The following is a 17,655-nucleotide window of genomic DNA, read 5'->3' on the forward strand; positions in this document are numbered from 1 at the left end:
ATCATTTCAGCACTCTTGAGCAGAACAAAACCTCACCATGCATACTCTATTCAAGATTAGTTTGGGAAGATTAACAGAGTATGAAGAGGCCTCATGGTCTCAAGGCTTCAAGGTCCACCTTCCTGGACCCTAACTCTGTGACAGAATAAAACAACTTGTACATTGTCTAGGCTAAATAGAAATTTTTATTGAACTGTAGAAAAATAAAGTAGATCCTCTTTTAGTTTCCTAGCTGCTAAAACAAACATCATGCAATGCATTGGCTTAAACAGCAGTGATTTATTTGTTCATGGTTTTGAGGCTAGGAGAAGTTCAAAATCAATATGTCACCAAGGCAATGCTTTCTCCCAGAAGACTGTGGCATTCTGGGCTGGCTGTTGGTGATCCTTGGTACTTGGCTTTTCTGTCTTGGTACTTGGCTTTTTCTGTATCCTCCCCTTTCTCTTCCTGGTTCCATTGACTTCTAGTTTCTTTCTTCTCCCATGGCTTCTCTCCTGTGTCCAATTTCCTTTGCCTATAAGAACTTCAGCCATACTAGATTAAATTCACTCTCATTGAGTCTGGGCACATCTTACCTAATGGCACCTTTAAAGGTTCTATTTAGAAGTGGGTGCACACCCACAGGATCAGGGGTTGGGACCTGAACATGCCTTTTGTGGGAGACATGATTCAATCCCCAACACCCTCTGTACTTTTTCTCACTATTGACGGACTCATTCACCTTAGCTTCATCAAGTTCCTGGAATTTAGTTATAAATTGTACTTTATTAGCGGTCAAAAGCTGAGTCTTGTATTCAACACTGAATTGGCCTGAAGCCACATCCTTATCATAAAACAGTTAAATGACTAGATTTAGTTAATAATCAAAGTCCTTCTAAGAATACACATGTACCGCTTTACAGCCTCACCAAATCCACATGGTTATCCACAAATAGCAAAGGACGGAAAGGGTTTCATTAGAAAACCCTAGCAGGAGATGACATGTGAGATCAGCAAGGAGCACAAAAGCACCAACCCACAGATGCCGTGTTACCAGAGGCACATCTGAGGGCCTTAACCAGGAAAGGGGAATGTATATCCCAGAATGCCTACAAAAGTCCATCTGACCCAAATGAAGCTAAATTAGAGTACCTAACTATGGTGTTTAACTGTTTCTACAGGACAATGTATTCTAGATTCCTATTTGGAACACTGGAAACACAGGCTAGGGCAGCCAACACAGACAGGGATCCAGGAGGAGCAAGAAACGTTTGTTGGGGCAGAGGCACTCATTACTTAGAAGTTCAGAATTTATAGCAGTCTGAGCCTTTAATATATCTTTTTCTTCTCTACTGAGCTATAGCACGGATTCTTAGCCTTTTTTTCCCACAGACCCTTTTGCCAGTCAGGTGAAAACCATGGACCCGTTCTCAGAATGTAGCAGCAGATAGTTTTATGACACTCAACATTGAAGGTCAGAGAAAATAATTTTTTTTTCAATTCAAGCTTACAGACCCCCTGAAATCTTTCCTCAGACCCCCCAAGGGATCCGTGGACCCCTGGTTAAGGACCCCTGAGCTATAGGGAAAAGAGGAAGGACCAGAAGATAAAGCAACGATGTCCTGTGGCCACAAAGGTTAGAAGCCAGGGCTCATCCTCACTGGTACATAAAGCAAAGGTCTCATGTCCTCTTGCTTCCTGGTGACTTTGGTGGAAGCTGGAACTTAGAGGGTAGACCTTCGTGAATGTCTTCACCCCACTGACTTACAGTCATGGCATAGGCTCCATGTACCACATGAGTACCACATGAGAAGGAGCCACAAAGGAGGGCTCAACAGTAGCTCTCACTGTGAGGGTGAGAGACAGAGCCCAAGGCAAAGGTGGGCACCTGAAGGGTCTACTTGCTCAGAAATCCTTGTATGTTCAGAGTAAACGGCCACAGAAGCCAAAGCCAGGTGAAGAGCATGGGAAAGCCAAGAACAGTTCATCACTCAGGAGGCAAGACGTATGCAGTGTCTTGGCCTCTGGAGTCCGATTCCCTTGGGTGTGAAGCCTGGCTTCTCAAGCTGTGTGATGTTAGCAGATTATTAACCTCTCTGAGACTGGCTGCACTGTCTTAAGACTGGAGATAACACTTCCAACCTCATGGTATTACTGTGAGGATGAAACGAGCTACCTCGTGTGCCTATCCGTGCCTATCCATGGTCTGTGTACTGTTAGAAATGATTATTATAGAACTTGATGAAAAAATGTGTACAGCTCAAATAAATCATACCAGGTAGAATGGGAAGAGTATCTAAAAAACTAAAACAAAACAACACACCCTCTAAAAGGAATTGGCACTAACCAAGGATCTAGGTCCAAGAGCCAAAAATTCTTACATTAAAATTTAACAGTAAGAAGGAAATTCATGGACATGCATGTGTGCATATGTGAGTGTGCACAAGCACATATGCATTAAAAGTATCATCATCAATTTTTTTTTATATTTATTATAAATGCTTTATGGGATGATAGTGAGGATTTTCAAGGGTTATGTGATGTGTGCCTTTAACCTGAAACTAGGCATAAGAAAATCTCTAGGCAAGGAATCTACTAACCAGACAGGGAAAAGGTCCATAGCCAAGGTTTCTAGGACTCAAAGCTCCAGTGAGGTGGAAGCCATGGGAAATGCTCTTGGAAAGAATAAACCTCACGCCAGGAAAGAAGCAGGAAAGGCAGGATTCCAGGGAGAGAGCTTTGCTCAGAAGTGTGAAGGAAAAGATGACACTAGGGCACAGCTACAAGGACTTGTCTGAGAATTTCAATTTGTACCCAGGGGAAAAGCAAGAGGGGGTGCAGGCCCCTCCCGTTTCCACACGTGGTACTTGGCTTCAAGGGCTTCCTAATTAACACCGGGGCCATACTTTGCACTGACTTGGAGCCCTCCTTTTTAGGTTTCTGTCCCTCAGCACTGCAATGCCTCTTTCCACTACAGTGTAAGTTTTTAGAACAGAAGACAGTAGGTGAACTTCTGATCCCTCCTGTGCTGAGCATTCCTCACGCTGACAATACCACAGACTTCTACACTTGGAATGAAAGGTGCTGCTCGCAGACACCTAAAAGGAACCATCTGGAGAACCACCATTCTAGGCTCTGAGAACATAGCTTCAGTTACTATCTCAGAGCCTGCACAGATGTGGAGTCAGCAAGACCTGAGTGTGAATCCTGGCTTTGCACTTACTCGCCCTGTGCCATGGGGCCAATTGCTTTTGCTCCCTCAACCTCAGTTTTCTCTTCTGTCAAGTAGGAATCATATGTACTTTTCATGAGAATGAAAAGACATAACAATAGGAGATGAGATGCTGGATAAAAGCAAAGCACCTGCCTGGTGTGTGGCAAGCAGAAGACAGTAATTACAAGTGTTGGGGACTGGTATTGCTGGTTTGCAGAGCAACACCCCACGGCCACATGAAGGAGATGGGGTTTACTGCCGGCTGGAACTGAGGCCCTCACTGACTAAACCAGGATGGCTGGACCTTGATGCATCATCTAAAGAGCAATCTCTACTCTCTGCAATTCACCAGCCTCTACCTCGGCCAGGCCACCTGACAAAACAAGCGAATCGCTGTAAACCCATTAATGAGGAGAAAGATGGTGTTTGGGAGAACAGTAAAATTAATATCCCACCACTGTGCAGTTAGTGAACCTTTCTTCCACCCTCCAACTTCCCCACTAGCTCTGCTCCCTTAGCTTCCGAATGGCCTAGAGGCTTTGATTCATCTGGCAGAGGAAGGAGGCTTGAGAGATCTGGTAAGATTCTGGGAAAGAGGCTCTAACAATATCTGTAAGCCCACAGGGGTGAGAGCCTTGCCCCAGACAAGCCATGTAGGAGGGTGTGGCTGCTGATGGTTTCCTGAATAGCTTACAGCCATGTCTGCTGCTGAAGGCAGGTCTTGCTCACAAACCGGGGACAGGCCCTGGGTACTAAGGGAGCATGTGTGGAAGGATCTGTGAGTGTTCTTACCAGTGTTCAGAAGCGTAAGAAGTATCTGCCTATTTCCTGGGTCTAGTTAACACCTATACTTCACCTCTCATTAACTGACCCATCCATTCACTCGTATATTAATCCATTCATTCTAATAATGTTTAGAGGCACCTACTACGTGCTAGGCACTGGAGATATATAAGTGAATAGAAGAGATAAAATCCCCTGTCCTCTTAGAGCTTACAGTCTAGCAGGGAGAAGGAGACATAGCAAAGCACGTATATAGTATGTCTGAAGGTGATTAGAGCATGCAAAATAAAATTAAACAAACAAATAAAGAGGGGAAGGGGAATAGGGCTTTCCACAGTGAGGGAGAGGGTTGCAATTTCAAGCAGTCAAGGAGGCCCTCTCTGAGAAGGTGACATCCGAGCAAGACTTGCAGGTGTAGAGTCTGTCACCTGCTACTCTGAAGTGGCCTCACCACCATACAAAGCAAGGGAAGCCCTCGCGTGTGAGAGCTTTCAGCCTCATCCTTGCACAGTCAGGGTGTGTGTCCTCCAGGCAAGCTGAGGCCTCCCAACTCAAGGCGGGGATCCAGGCCCAAGGCGGATGCCCAGGGAGTGACCAGAGCCCAGAGATGCAGAGGGCAGCGGCGGCCTGAGCGGGCCCTTACCTCCTCCAGCCGCCGCCGCTGCTCCTTCTGCTCCTCGATGCGCTTCTGGCGCTCGGCCAGCAGCTGCCGCTTGTGCTCTTCATTCTCCCGCTGCTGCTGCTCCAGCTGCTGCCGCCTCAGGGCCTCGGAGCGCTCCTTGTTGGCCAGCTGGAGCCTCAGGAAGTCCCGCCGCAGCGTCGACTCCCCGGGCAGGTTCAGAATGGAGCTGTGGGCGGAGAGAGAGCTCAGCCTCACACCCGGGGCAAGGGCCACCGTCACCCTGAGCCCTGGGGGGCCGGCCTGCACAGCGGATGATTCCCCCAGACCCGGGGGGGAAGAAGCCACGTACCAAACCCAGGCTCTTAGAGCCGACCCCTCCTTTAGTTAAATCTTCCATCCCCGAAAGAAACAGAGTCAAGGAGAGAGACGGGGGCTCAGTATGACCATTTGCAGACTTAGGCTCCCCTCCTCCATCCCTAGAGCGATGCCACATTCCCAGGTCATTCCCCGCCCCAAGACTGCCCTCATCCTCATGACATGGCATGGCATAGATCTGTTTCTAAAGGCTTTTGTGAGCGTACAAACCCTGAGCCCCAGACTGATTTATTTTCACATTTAAGAAAGGCATGGACAAAGCCGGCAGCTAAAATTGTGCAGTCGTGAGCACCCAGGGAGTCAGATGCACTTGGATTAGTACGGGGCTTTTAAGTGTCCAGATAACTTTCACCCACATTATCTCCTGGAGTCCTCACTCCAAATCTGGGGAGGCAAAAATTATGCTGCTCAGATAAAGACATGATGAGCCAGAGGGAAAATGGCTGGGCCAGGGTCGACACAGTGCCAGGGTCTGAAGCCACGTTTGCTAACTCAGAGGCATTCAGGTCTTCTCTCACTGCACCAGTTAAAGAGAAGTTCCACGGTCTCCTTCTGGCCCTAGTGGGTGCAATGGCAACGTCAACCCATTCCACTGAGTCCTAGATTCCATTTAAGCACCATGGACCTCTGCCCTCATCTGTAAAATGGTGGTTTGTGCACCTTCATATGTGTACGAGAGAGAGGACGTGGGCCAGAGCATGCGTATGTCATCCCCACCCACTCCGCCACTGGTGGGTGAGGGCTGCAGGGCTGTACACTGCACATGAACAACCTAGAGGTATGGACTCCTTGGCTCTGCAGAGCAGCCCAATAGGGAGGGAGTTTAGTGGGGAAGGATTCCTACCTATTCCTTCAAACATGGCCCTTTTAGTCTTTCCATCAGCTTCCATTTGAAATAAAGCCATTAAACAAATGATTACTGACCACCTATTATATGGCTGGCACCAAAACAGGCTCTGGGCAACCAGTGGGACCAGATAAATTCTCTCTCTCGAGTTACCCTCTTGTGGGGAAGACAGACGTAAATAGACAAATAATTACAAACAACATAATTTCAGATGGTCGTAGGCTCTGCAGAAGACAAAGAAGGGTAACAGTTTAAGAATGGCTTGATGGCAGGGCTCTGGGGAGAGGACTAAGGGCTCTACTCCAGATGGGGTGGTCAGGGAAGACTACCCCCTCCCCTAGAAGGGGCCAGTTGAGCTTAGATGCAAATGATGACAAGTCAGGAACATGAAGTTGAGGGAGAAAGAAAGCTGCAGGCAGAAGGAAAGGCAAGTCAAGTCCTGTGTCGAAAGAGGTGTGGCCTCTTGGGGGAACTGAAAAAGCAGCCCGTCTGCCCAGGGCACAGTGACGAGGGATAGAGTGGTAAAGAGGAGGTCAGAGAGGTGGGCACTACGAGGAATGCTGTGGGCGCCATGGGAAGGTTTGAAGCAGGACAGTAACACGAGTGGATTTGTTTGGTTGCTGAATAGACTTTGAGGACAAAAAAGGGACAGCAGTTAGGTCACAACTGTGGTGGCTCTGGGGAAAGACAGTGGGAACTTAAACCAGGGTGGGAGTAGTTGGAATGGAGGCTGGGAGAGGTATCTGGAGGTAGACTTGATAGACGCTGTTTCTGGATCTGACATGTGAAGAGATGACTTGTAGGTTCTGTCTTGAGTAGCTGGTGATGGTCATGGCGAGAACTGTGATGGGAATGCTGGGGGAGGAGCGGGTTTGGGGGCAGCTGATGAGCGGATTGAGGTGCTGGTTTGGATAAGGGTTAGGGTCTGCCCTGTGAGGTACCCCATAAAGTGATTCAGGGCCTAAACGCTTCAGAGACAGCAGTTGGGTTCTACCAATAATCCTCTAAAACTCATGATCTTTGTGTAAAACCCTAAAACAAACCCCAAATGACAGTGCCTATCTATTCCAGAGGCCACCTGCTCTGTGCAAAGGCGCTGGGGCTTGGTGAACTCAGGCTCACATGCAGAGAAAGATGCTCCATTAGTATTAATTAATGTTGAACCAATGTCAGGAGATCTGAGCGGCACTTCTGACTCAGCCATTAGCTCAGTGTGTGACCCAGGCTGTTATCTCATTTCTAAAGTGACATAAGCACAGTCCATTTCTACTTTTCAGGAATTCATGAAGATTAACTACATGTATCCATTAAAACAGGACTCAGAGTATAAACTCCAATATGGTAAAATGACACACTACAGGTCTCTAAGTGTTAAGGCATGACTAGGTTGGCTGGTTTGGTCCATTAAGTGATTCCTGACACACAGTCTAGCAAGTTTTATAAAAGATGGCGTTGCTTGGTTCTACAGAGAGTGATCAGAAGGCTGCCACAACTGTCTGGGTAAGCTTTCAGAAAAGAGTGCGCACAGTGTGACGACTTCTGTTTCAACAGAGCATTTGGTCCTCTGTCTTATAGAAATGTTCAATTCTCTGTCACGACTTGACAGTTACCATATTTATACAGCTAAGCTCAGGGCAGCCAGCATGTTAAGAATTAAATGGAAGGAAAAAGTTCTTCTTCACTCTTTGACCTTGGGAAATTCTGTAGCAGAGAAAAAAATGATAGTCTTGTAAGCTTGTTCATGTTCTCTTCATATAGCTTAGCAAGAGTCCAGCTCAGTCAGTCTGACTTAGCTGTAACAAGGAACACAAAGCCTCTAAGCTCATTCTGGCAGCAATGAACTCTTATAGCTAAGCTGGCCCTGTCCCCTTGCCAGGAAGCTCTGCCTCAGCAGTGTGGGAACCAGTCCTTCTCCTGGAGTCCTAGGGTTGCCACTCCTTGGATGGCTGAAGGATGGGGACCCATATGTCTAGTGACACTTCTGCTGGAGAGTTTTTCCAATTAAATCTTAGTTTACGTTTGCAGTGCATGGTGCCATGGTATGCATGTCTGTACCTCTGGGCTCACCAAGCAAGGACACTGTTGCCACCAGTTGAATTCTCCCATGAGAGAGAAGTCTTGGAAGTGTGAGCATACCAGCCTTAATTATTTATAAATACAGACTAAAAGAAAGTGAGAATCAAAGTCAAGTGAAATTCAAAACTGAGGGATGATGGCAATAAGGCAGCACTTGATTCTGGGGACCAACATGTGACAACAGGAAAGGTATGAAAGTTTCTATTTAGGGCTTACCTCTAACCTGTAATTTGATTTCCTGGAAATCATTTCCTCCTGGATTAGGCCGGGGTGAAAACACCAAGGCATGTGATAAGGTCAACGGCTGCCCAAATAGGCATCTCAAAGGTAGAAAGTAATGAACTGAACAATTCCCGACCTAAAATACCACCTAGCTCAACAGAAAATTGCAGTTTTAAGAACTGGAGTCCTGCTTTACCCAGATAATTGCCTCCTACCCATTCTACATGTGAGGGAAGAAGGCCTTAGAATATAAACCATAAAGTTTGGGCACAAGATAGAGAATATGCTGATTTCCATGTTTTCTACCTTTGGAAAATTTTCCAAATTAATTAATATGTTCATGGGTTAAAACTTAGGTAAGACTACCCTGGTGGATTCTTAAAAAATGAACCAATAAATCAAAAGGAAGGTAACAGTGATTTCACATAAGCACCAATTCAGAATGGGAGTATTAAATGGCTCGGTTTGGGTTAGCCTACCTGGGCTCTCCTGAGTCATTCTCCTCCTCTTCTTCCTCACTTCCGCTGTACTCGTACTCTGTCTCGTCTATGGAGAGACTCACAGAACGTTAGCACACAAAAAGATGCTACTGATCAGCAAAGCCCAAACCCCTGGTTTTATATACAAGTATATTGCAATTAAATGTTGAACTGAGAGGAGGCTCCAGGCCTCCTGACTTGTGATCCAATAGCAGAGAAAGATGTCATTCCCATGAGCTGGACTCAAGAACACAGCATTAACCACATTCAAGAGTACCCCAGCTGACACTAGATTATCTGTCCCTAATGCCTGACACTTATGTGAAAGACAAGGAACTGAAGGGAATGGATGTGGCCCAAGCGTTTGAGCACCTGCTTCCCACATGGGAGGTCCCAGCTTCCGTTCCTGGTGTCTCCTAAAAACAAACAAACAACAGGGAGAGGATGTGGCTCATGGAGTTGAATGCCCACCTCCTATATGGGAAGTCCTGGGTTCAATTCCCAGTGCCTTCTAAAGAAGACAAACCATGAGCAGACAATGAGCAAAAACAACAAGAGAAAAAAACACAAACAGACAACAAGCAAAAACAACAAGCAAGACAATGATCAAACAATGAGCAAAAACAAGTGGGGAGCAAATGTGGCTCCAGCAGTTGAGCACCCACCTCCCACATGGGAGATCCTGGGTTCAGTTTCCTGTGTCTCCTAAAAAGAAAAAACAAACAACAAAGCAAACAGACAATGAGCAGGCAACGAGCGAAAAAACCCAACAAGCAAAAACAATGAACAAACAGATGAGGGAGCCATTTCAGGTGGGAAAACAAAACAAAAGAAGTAAACAAATAAAAGAACCAACTGAGAGCTGGCTTCCCAAATAGAAGGTCCTGGGTTCAATCCCATGACCCTGGTACCTAAAAAAAAGGAAATGAAAAGTAGCCTTTTAGTTTGTGATTCCCATTACATGGTTATCTTTGTCCCATGTTAGCTTATTGACAGCATTAATGCTTTTAAAAGCTTTTATACAGGTTTTATTAATTATCCAAAAGGAGGCTCCTTTCAAAGTTCAGATGCTTTAAAGAAGGTTCTAGTCCATTACTTTCACACAGTTCACAATCAGTAAACACTTAATTCATTCCATTGAAGTACTCCACCCAAATGAAAGTATAATGCTCAGGTATTTTATTTTAATTTCTCCTACTTGAAGGTTCTTATTTTGGGAGAACAGCAAGGTATTTTCATATCTACTCTTTTCATTCCCTAAAGGCTTCCATGGGTTCTGGAAAATGTACATTATCCTCATGACTATGTTTTGGAGTTACTCCAAGTATGTCAGCAGATTCATCATCTATCCACCCCACCAGGTTTCTTCCTTTCTACAATGCTGCAACCAACAGCATACTGCAACTTGCTAAAACAGAGAGGGCAAATGTTTGGAGTGCTGGTCAGCTTCCCAAGGGGTGCAGTCCAGATATGTGTCCAGTCACGTGGCTATAGTCTTACAGGATTGAAGCAGAAAATACCAGTGATTTCAAGGAAATACAGTTATCAAAGCCCGACTATTCACTGGAAGACGTCTTCTGGAGCTTCTTCACCTTGCCTTTGTAGTGCAAGCTATTAAGAAAATAAAAATCACTGCCGTAACTGGCAAAGCTGAATATCCCCACACCATCTGTCAAAGAGGGCTGCCCAAAGACCAAATTCCAGGAGTTTCTTGGGTAAAGATGAATCATTGCTTTCCCCATAACAGAGAAGGCATTTCCAGGTTTCTTCTTTTGAGAGAACTTCAGGATTGTCCCCTGTATGAATGTTCAGGTTTTGTGTATTATCAATGACTCTAAAGCAACCCTTTGTTGCAGAAACAGGAACGTGTTCTAGTTTTCTGTCAAGGGATAGAAAAATGCTTCACAGTAGGCCTCAAGCCATCTAATACACTCTTCACTCATCATCCTGGTGGTTCCCTGGAAGTCCAAAAGCTCTATATGAACAATGCATTTCTCTGGAGAGGGTGTCTTCTGTGGGGATCATTGAAAAACTAACTGTTCAAGGTCTTGGGGGGGTCTCAGAATGGTAGGTGATGCAATCTGATTGTGAATATAAAGTAATGGGTCCAAAGAACTCACTGTCAACAGCGGCTAGAGGTTCCGTTCATCAAACATCATTCCCCAGCTGCCCAGTTCTCCTACTGAAACAAGCACTGAGGCCTTTGAGATGAAAGCTTGTTTTTAGTGTCTGTTCAGAGTGCCCTATTGTTTGTAAAATGACAGGCCTCTTCCACTTACACAGTGTTCCTAGGTACAGCTTTCATCCTTCCCTCTGAATGGATCAAACAGCTGCTCCACCAGGACACTTCAGGGAGGAGGGCTCCCCTGAAGTTTTTACCCCACAAGGACTGGCACGTCTGGGCCTGGCCACAGAGTGGCGTGTGGGGCACTTTCACCCCAACAGAAAGAAGGCAGCGTGGACGATCAGGAGGGCTCCCCTAGCCTCCCAGGTCTGGGGAAGAGAAGGGAAGGTAAAACAAGTGCACTTCAGGGGCACAAGTCTGGGATGCTAAGACCAGAACATTCCAGGCAAACGGGGATGCGATGGTCACCTTGCTAGTTACCTGTAACAACTCACACCTGGGCTCAAACCTGTGCAGGAGCACCCAGTCCCCATCTACCCCATCTCTCACTTAATTTTTTTTGTCCTAGAAGAGAGGCCTGAAGAGACCCCTCTGCCCCGCTGCCCTCACTGCTTCTTTGCAGCTGTCCCTCCCCCATCTTTCCCTTCCCGCCGACCACAACTGTCTCCAACCTCTAAAGAAGGGCTTGTCCAGCCCAGGCTGCCCCTGCTGGCATGAGACAGGGCCACCCCAAGGCCCTCACCTCAACGAGTGTGAAAGCTGCCCACTGCCTCGGGCAGCAGTCCCTGTGCACATGCCTAATCATTTTTTGATGCCTAATCATTTTTTGATGCCTACTCATTTTTAAGTAGGGATTTTATTATGACTTGCATGGATTCATAAACTGCCTTTAGGTATCCTGGTAAATACAAGAAAGAAACTTCTGATAATATACGCTATTAAAATACATAGTTAAAATGTGTTTTGATTGACCCACTGGGGATATTCACTCAGTTCTGTAAATGTTATTAAGCCTCCAGCTAAGTGAATTAACGTGCAAGAATGAACAAGATGTGAGTTTTTGTTTTGGAGGAGATCAGAATCTAATGGGCTGGACGGACAAGTAAATAATCAGAGCCCCTCATGATTACAAAGAAATGTAACTAATATTTATTGGGTCGCCCATAAATCAAATTAGATTTATGCCAGATACTTTACCTCTGTTCTCTCATTTATTTCTCACAACAAACTTCTAATGCAGGGGTTCTTAACATATTTTGTTCCTTGGACCCCTTTGCCAGTCAGGTGAAAACCACAGACCCCTTACGAAGTCCACACTATACTGTGTATTATTTAATAAATATATCACACCCGCACCAACTCGTCCCCACAAGAATAACGTTTTTTTTTTTAAATTTCAGTTCAAGCTCATGGACCCCTTGTTCAGAACCCCTGCTCTAACATAATGGCAATTTTTCAAGTGAGGATACTAAGATTACAGAGTCAATGTCATCTCATTAATAAAACATCAATCCAGGATTTGGATTTAGAACCCAGTCTAGAACTTTTCAAACCTTAAAACCAGTTAACCTTTCAACATGCATGCTCAACAGATGTACATAAAAAGAGCAAGCGAAAGGAGCAACTAATTCTGCCAGTCATGATGGAGAAGGGGGACAGTGAAGGCTTTGAAGAGAAAATAGCTGGGCCTTGGAGGAGCTACAGCCCTTCTCCAGGCAGACAGCACTGGAAGAGGTGGGGGAAGGTCAGTCCAAGCAAAGTACCCACATGAGTAAGGCTGGCAGTACCACAGTGCATGGCACTTTCAGGAAACAATGAGTCATGAGTGGCTAGAAGTCTGGGAGTAGGAAAAGAAGAAAAACAGCTGGGGTGAAAAAGACCAGGAGGTATGCTATGGCTTCTTGAGACACACATATGCCATTCTGAGGACTTTATTGGAGGCAATGAGGAGCGCTTGAGGAGCTTTTAAGCAAGGCAGGGCATCAAATTAGAGTTTTCCCTTCTTAGCTGTGGTAATTAAATAATTACAACTTAGAAAACATTTGCACCACCCTAAAAAAAAACCCAAAAACCTGAAACTGCAATTTGGTTATGCTGCCACCAGGAGGCAGCAGTCACCTGGTCAGAACTATTTATTCCAGTTGATCATAAACACACTTTTCCTTCCATACTATTTAGCCATTGAAGAGATAGAGAAAGATAGCCAAAAGCTTGACAAGTTCAGTTGTACTTTTTAAAAACCACAAATTAATTTCAGATCTTTAGAACTGGAGGAACCTTTCTGGCTACTTCTTTTTTGAGTATTATTTCATCAAAATGTAAAGAAACTGCCATTAAGTGGTTTAATATTCCACACTGAAAGATTAATATTCCAAATTTCCCTTAAATGAATAAACAGACAGTTCAAAGTAAAATGCAGAAATGTTATCTAATAAAGGAAATTATAGCAAGGGAAAGACGCATGCAATTAATCCAATTACTTCTACTCTCTAGGGTAAAACCTTCATTTGTCAAGCTCCTAAATTTAAATACTTCTCCAGAATCTGGGCTTTTTTTGCTTGAATTTATAGTACTGGGCTAAATTAGTACATATCAACATTTCTTAAGCAAAATAATAATAATCCAGTTTTAAAAACACGAAACTCATAAAGCTATGCAAAGTAATATTGAAAAGTTGGTTATCAAGAGAGCTGCTGAGAGTCAAGAAGTATTAAAGGGAGCAAATTAAGTCGTTTAACCAAACTAAGCAATGGAATGAGATCTAATTTGATCAAATACCCTTCCTTGGGGAGCAGACAAAAATGAGGTTAGAACTGTGCGTTTAGTATCCCTAAGCCTGAGCAGGATTAGGTTCCCTAAATTACCACGTTAACTCTTGACTATACTTACTATCACAAATCTTACTCTTCTACTCCACGGAGAATGAACAAATTAAAAATAGTCTATATTCATCACATTTTGATTTCTGAGTCATACTCTAGAGTTTGTGCCAAAATAATGTGAAAACATCCCAAGGCACATGCTTTTCCCATTTTTATTCATGAGTCACATTGTGATGGGTCCATGAGTTCTCAGAAAGTATACCTAAGTATTTCTGAGAATTACAGGTTAATAAAAAGTGCCCAGTTAATAACAGCTAATATTTATTGCAAGACACTGTGTTAAACATTCTACATGCACTAGCTCATTTAATCTTTGCAACAATACCAGGTAATAGATGTTATTATTATATAACCCCTCTCCCATTTTAAACATGAGAAAACTTTGGTGAAATTTGTGTAGCTGGTAAGTGGTAGAGCTAGTATTTGAACTCAGGCAATGCAAAAACAGAATCTGAGAACTTAACCCCTACTCTAGATACCCACGGTACAATAATTTTTTGGTGCAATAAATTTTCTTTTTAGAGAAGTCTGTATTTAATAGTTGCATGTCTGACAAACTGTCTTAAAATACTTTCTTTAAAATTTTGACTTCATGGAGTGATTTTGACTTCATGGAGTAGCTGAGACCACCATTAATTAAAAACATTTGGAAAGTTTGTCCTGAAAGTTTTTGACATTGACTTACCATTTTCTCCTCACTCCTAGTACCTTCAGCTTGGGCTGGCTTCCCAGCTCCTTGGGTTCTGCCTGACACCTCCTGTCTCTCCAATAACTAACAATGATCGGCCTCCTTTTTGGCTTAGCCTCATAACCTCCCTCTCCTGAGTCTAACCTGATAACACACTTTCCTTAGAGCAGGAGTTCTTAACCTTTTGTTCCACAGACCCCTTTGCTAATCAGGTGAAAACCATGGGCTTACTAAAACCACACTACACTGTGTATTGTTTAATAACTATATCACTCCACACCAACACATCACCACAAGAATAATGCTTTTTTGAATTTCAATTCCAGCTCACAGATCCCTGCTTAAGAACCCCTGCCTTAGAGTCTCCTAGCCTGGCTATAGAAAAAGGAACTCATTCCTCCAATTTTCCCCTAAGATTTCTCCTTCTACCTTATCTGCCCAATAAGGGCAGATAATCAACAAGGTGATAGAAATTAATGGTAGACTTTGGCCATGATTCATGAATTGGGCATGCATGTTCTTGTCGAACCTGGTCTGGACTCCCTCACTGCTCAGCAACCCCTCCTAGGTCCTGGCTCATGCCATGTTATGGGTATTAAATGCAGAGGCAAAGAAGAATGAAATTACAAATAAAAGGAGAGAAAATTCTGTCCTGCTGCTGCCCGCCACTCTCCACTGCTTCCTCTGGACTTAGGAAGGAAAAGGAGCGAGGGGGTGAGGGTGGAAGAGAGAAGCAGACCACCAGGTAGCTTCCGTCCTGGTCCATGATCCTCCTATGTTCTCCGCGCCCCACACTCGCAGTGTCCACCTCTCCAGCCCCCTTACTGCCGTCTCACTGTCGTCCCCCACCAGCTGTACCCTCCTGCTCTCCATCTGGAGAGTCTTTGCCCTCTGAGTCCTCGCCATTTCCCCTTCCCATACCTCAACTTCCCCAACTTCCCTACCCAACCCCCAACCAGCCATAAAATCATCTCTATACCATGTGAGTTTTCACCTTAATCACAGTGCAATTTAAGGAATTGTGAGCTTCCATTCAAACATCTAGGGTACAGTCCCAGTGACCCCCACCTTGGACTCAGGATTTTTCCAGTGATGCAGTGAACAGACAGCATGGTATAACAGCTAGACCCATAAGATAAGAGTTTCTACATCTATAAAATAGGGATTTGCATTAAATGCCCTTCCAGCTCAAAATGTGATGTTCCGGATAGCAAGCCTAGCAACTTAATGATTTTTTTATAACACTGCAGCTATAAGAAAATTCATTCCGACTTCCAAATAACTGAATTAGAAATGAGCCTTAGAGCACAAAAACTTAAATGCTGAAGACTGCAAGTACAGAAAAATGTCGACAAGATGAAAAAAAATGTATTTGAGGTTGTCTGTCTTCTGTCGAATTTCAGTCCTCTAAAGATGAATATTCATTTGAATTAAGAAAATCACTTGTCTTTAAAGTGCTTCAGCGTATCACTCAACATGTCTTTGTTCAGTGCCTGGAAGAGGCAGTGTTTTTTGCAGCTCTCTTCTTTCATGAACGATTCCATTTTGGTAGCCTAACCCCATTGATGCCCACAGGCTGTGATCTCAGAGATGGGGCTCACACTCAAGAAGAATGCAGGCCCATCTGAAATCCACGTGGTCACCTATGAATGCATTAAGAGCCCATGACTCACTCCATCTTTTGTTTCCCCCTTGCTGAAATACAAATGCCTTTCTAACCTTTCTCTCCTCGCTTCTTCTTTGTTCTATCGATATGGTCCTTGAGTTGGATGCGGACCTGTCGTTCATTCGGTTGGTCGCGTATAAATGGATGCTTCATCAGTTGTTCTGTTGCTGGTCTCTGGCTGTGATTCTTTACCAAGCAGCTCTCAATAAAAGACTGGAATTTTTTTGACCTGCCAATGAAATGGATGAACCACAAATAAAATGACCATCTATAGAAAAGCACGTATTTTCTGCAATGCTGAAATTAAAAAAAAAAAAAAAAAAAATTAGGTCCAATCAGTCAATGTAGAAATCCCATCACAAAGCAGGTCTAGCACTCTATTAGGCACAATGGAGGCATCACCCTCACAAGGCAGTTATAAAAGTGAAAAGGTGTTTTTGCACAGCTTATATTAGTATTAACCAGAGGACCAAAAGGAATCAGAGAAGGAAGGAAAATGCTCATGTGGGACTCCTATCTGGAAGGTTTACTGGAAAGGGAAATCCAGAGTTGGGCTTTAAAGAATTAGGAGAAAATCACTGGAGGAAAAAGATAGTTCATGTAAGTTGGGCATCAATGAAAAACTAATGTGTGGAGTGAGCCAACTGAACGTCAGGGGCCACTGAGGTGAGATGCCTAAATGAGGCAGAAAATGCAAGTTGGGGAATAATAAAGCCAAGACTGGACAGGTAAGAGAGAGTGCATTGTATAGAAACAAGCAAGATTCTTAAGTGGTAAAACAAACTTTGATTAAGCAAAATTTTTAATCAGTAATATCAGAATCAGTCTTGAACTTTGCTTTCCAGTTAATAAGAGCAGGATGCATATGTATGGTCACCATTAACCAGTAGCAACTTTATCTCCCTCTAGAAAGCTACTATTTCTTCAGAGGTAAACCCTGCACCAGAGAAGCACTAGGGCACTGGAGAGCTGGGGAGAGATATCATACCAATTAGGGCAGCAAATCAACAAGGTGATAGAAATTATTGGTGGACTTTAGCCATGATTCATGAGTAGGGCAGGCATGTTCTTGTTGACAATTCCAAGACCTTATCCAGCATCATAAATAATTAAGCTCCCGGCTCTACGACATTCCTCTGTGAGGCACTCTATCGACTGCGCCACACAGCACCCCAGAAACCTTTGTGGAGCCCTCCCCCTCCCCTTCAAGAGTCTGATGGAATCTCTTTTGTGCGCTCTGCTGCCCTCCTGTGGAGCACTGTGGAGCGCCACGGAAGCAAGCCTTTCCCAAACTTCCCAGAGGCCCTTTATCTACTTCAGGCCTAGAGTGGCCCTCACCACATAGAACCCAACAGAGAGCATGTTCTTCAAGATTCAAATGCTAGAAGGACCCCTTCCTCACACCACTCCCCATTTCTGCTCAGGTCAAAGCATCATCTCCCCCATCCTGTGCTTTTAAAAGTATAAATAATTGGCATTTCTCCTCCCTGAATTTCAAAGCTCTTTTAAAACTCTTAAAATGCTTTATATAGAGATAAAGGTAACCTGCTGTGCTTGTTATCACCCCAGGATGAATCAGGAATGGCCACACTGTGGTCTAGAACTAGTGATAATAGGATGGATTTTCTAGGCACCTTCCTGTTATGTTCTTCGCAGCCCATATTCCTCTTTTGTCCACACTGGAAATTCTCAGAGGT

The 17,655-nt window shown here is 44.3% G+C and overlaps 1 protein-coding gene and 1 pseudogene across 11 annotated transcripts in view; both read right to left on the reverse strand.

Annotated features, from left to right (window-relative positions):
- The window catches only part of TNIK (TRAF2 and NCK interacting kinase), a 435,835-nt gene that overhangs the window by 104,780 nt on the left and 313,400 nt on the right, over positions 1-17,655 (reverse strand). For all 11 annotated transcript variants that reach the window (XM_058295284.2, XM_058295283.2, XM_058295286.2 and 8 more), the window contains 3 exons: positions 16,012-16,187; positions 8,598-8,664; positions 4,620-4,824 (listed from right to left, as the gene is read on the reverse strand). In XM_058295284.2, coding sequence (XP_058151267.1) covers positions 4,620-4,824; positions 8,598-8,664; positions 16,012-16,187 — 448 coding nt within the window. The remainder of the gene's footprint in view (positions 1-4,619; positions 4,825-8,597; positions 8,665-16,011; positions 16,188-17,655) is intronic.
- On the reverse strand, positions 9,806-15,198 carry LOC139438762 (archaemetzincin-2 pseudogene; annotated as a pseudogene).

The sequence above is a fragment of the Dasypus novemcinctus genome, chromosome 4, assembly GCF_030445035.2.
Source record: "Dasypus novemcinctus isolate mDasNov1 chromosome 4, mDasNov1.1.hap2, whole genome shotgun sequence".
Classification (NCBI taxonomy): Eukaryota; Metazoa; Chordata; class Mammalia; order Cingulata; family Dasypodidae; genus Dasypus; species Dasypus novemcinctus.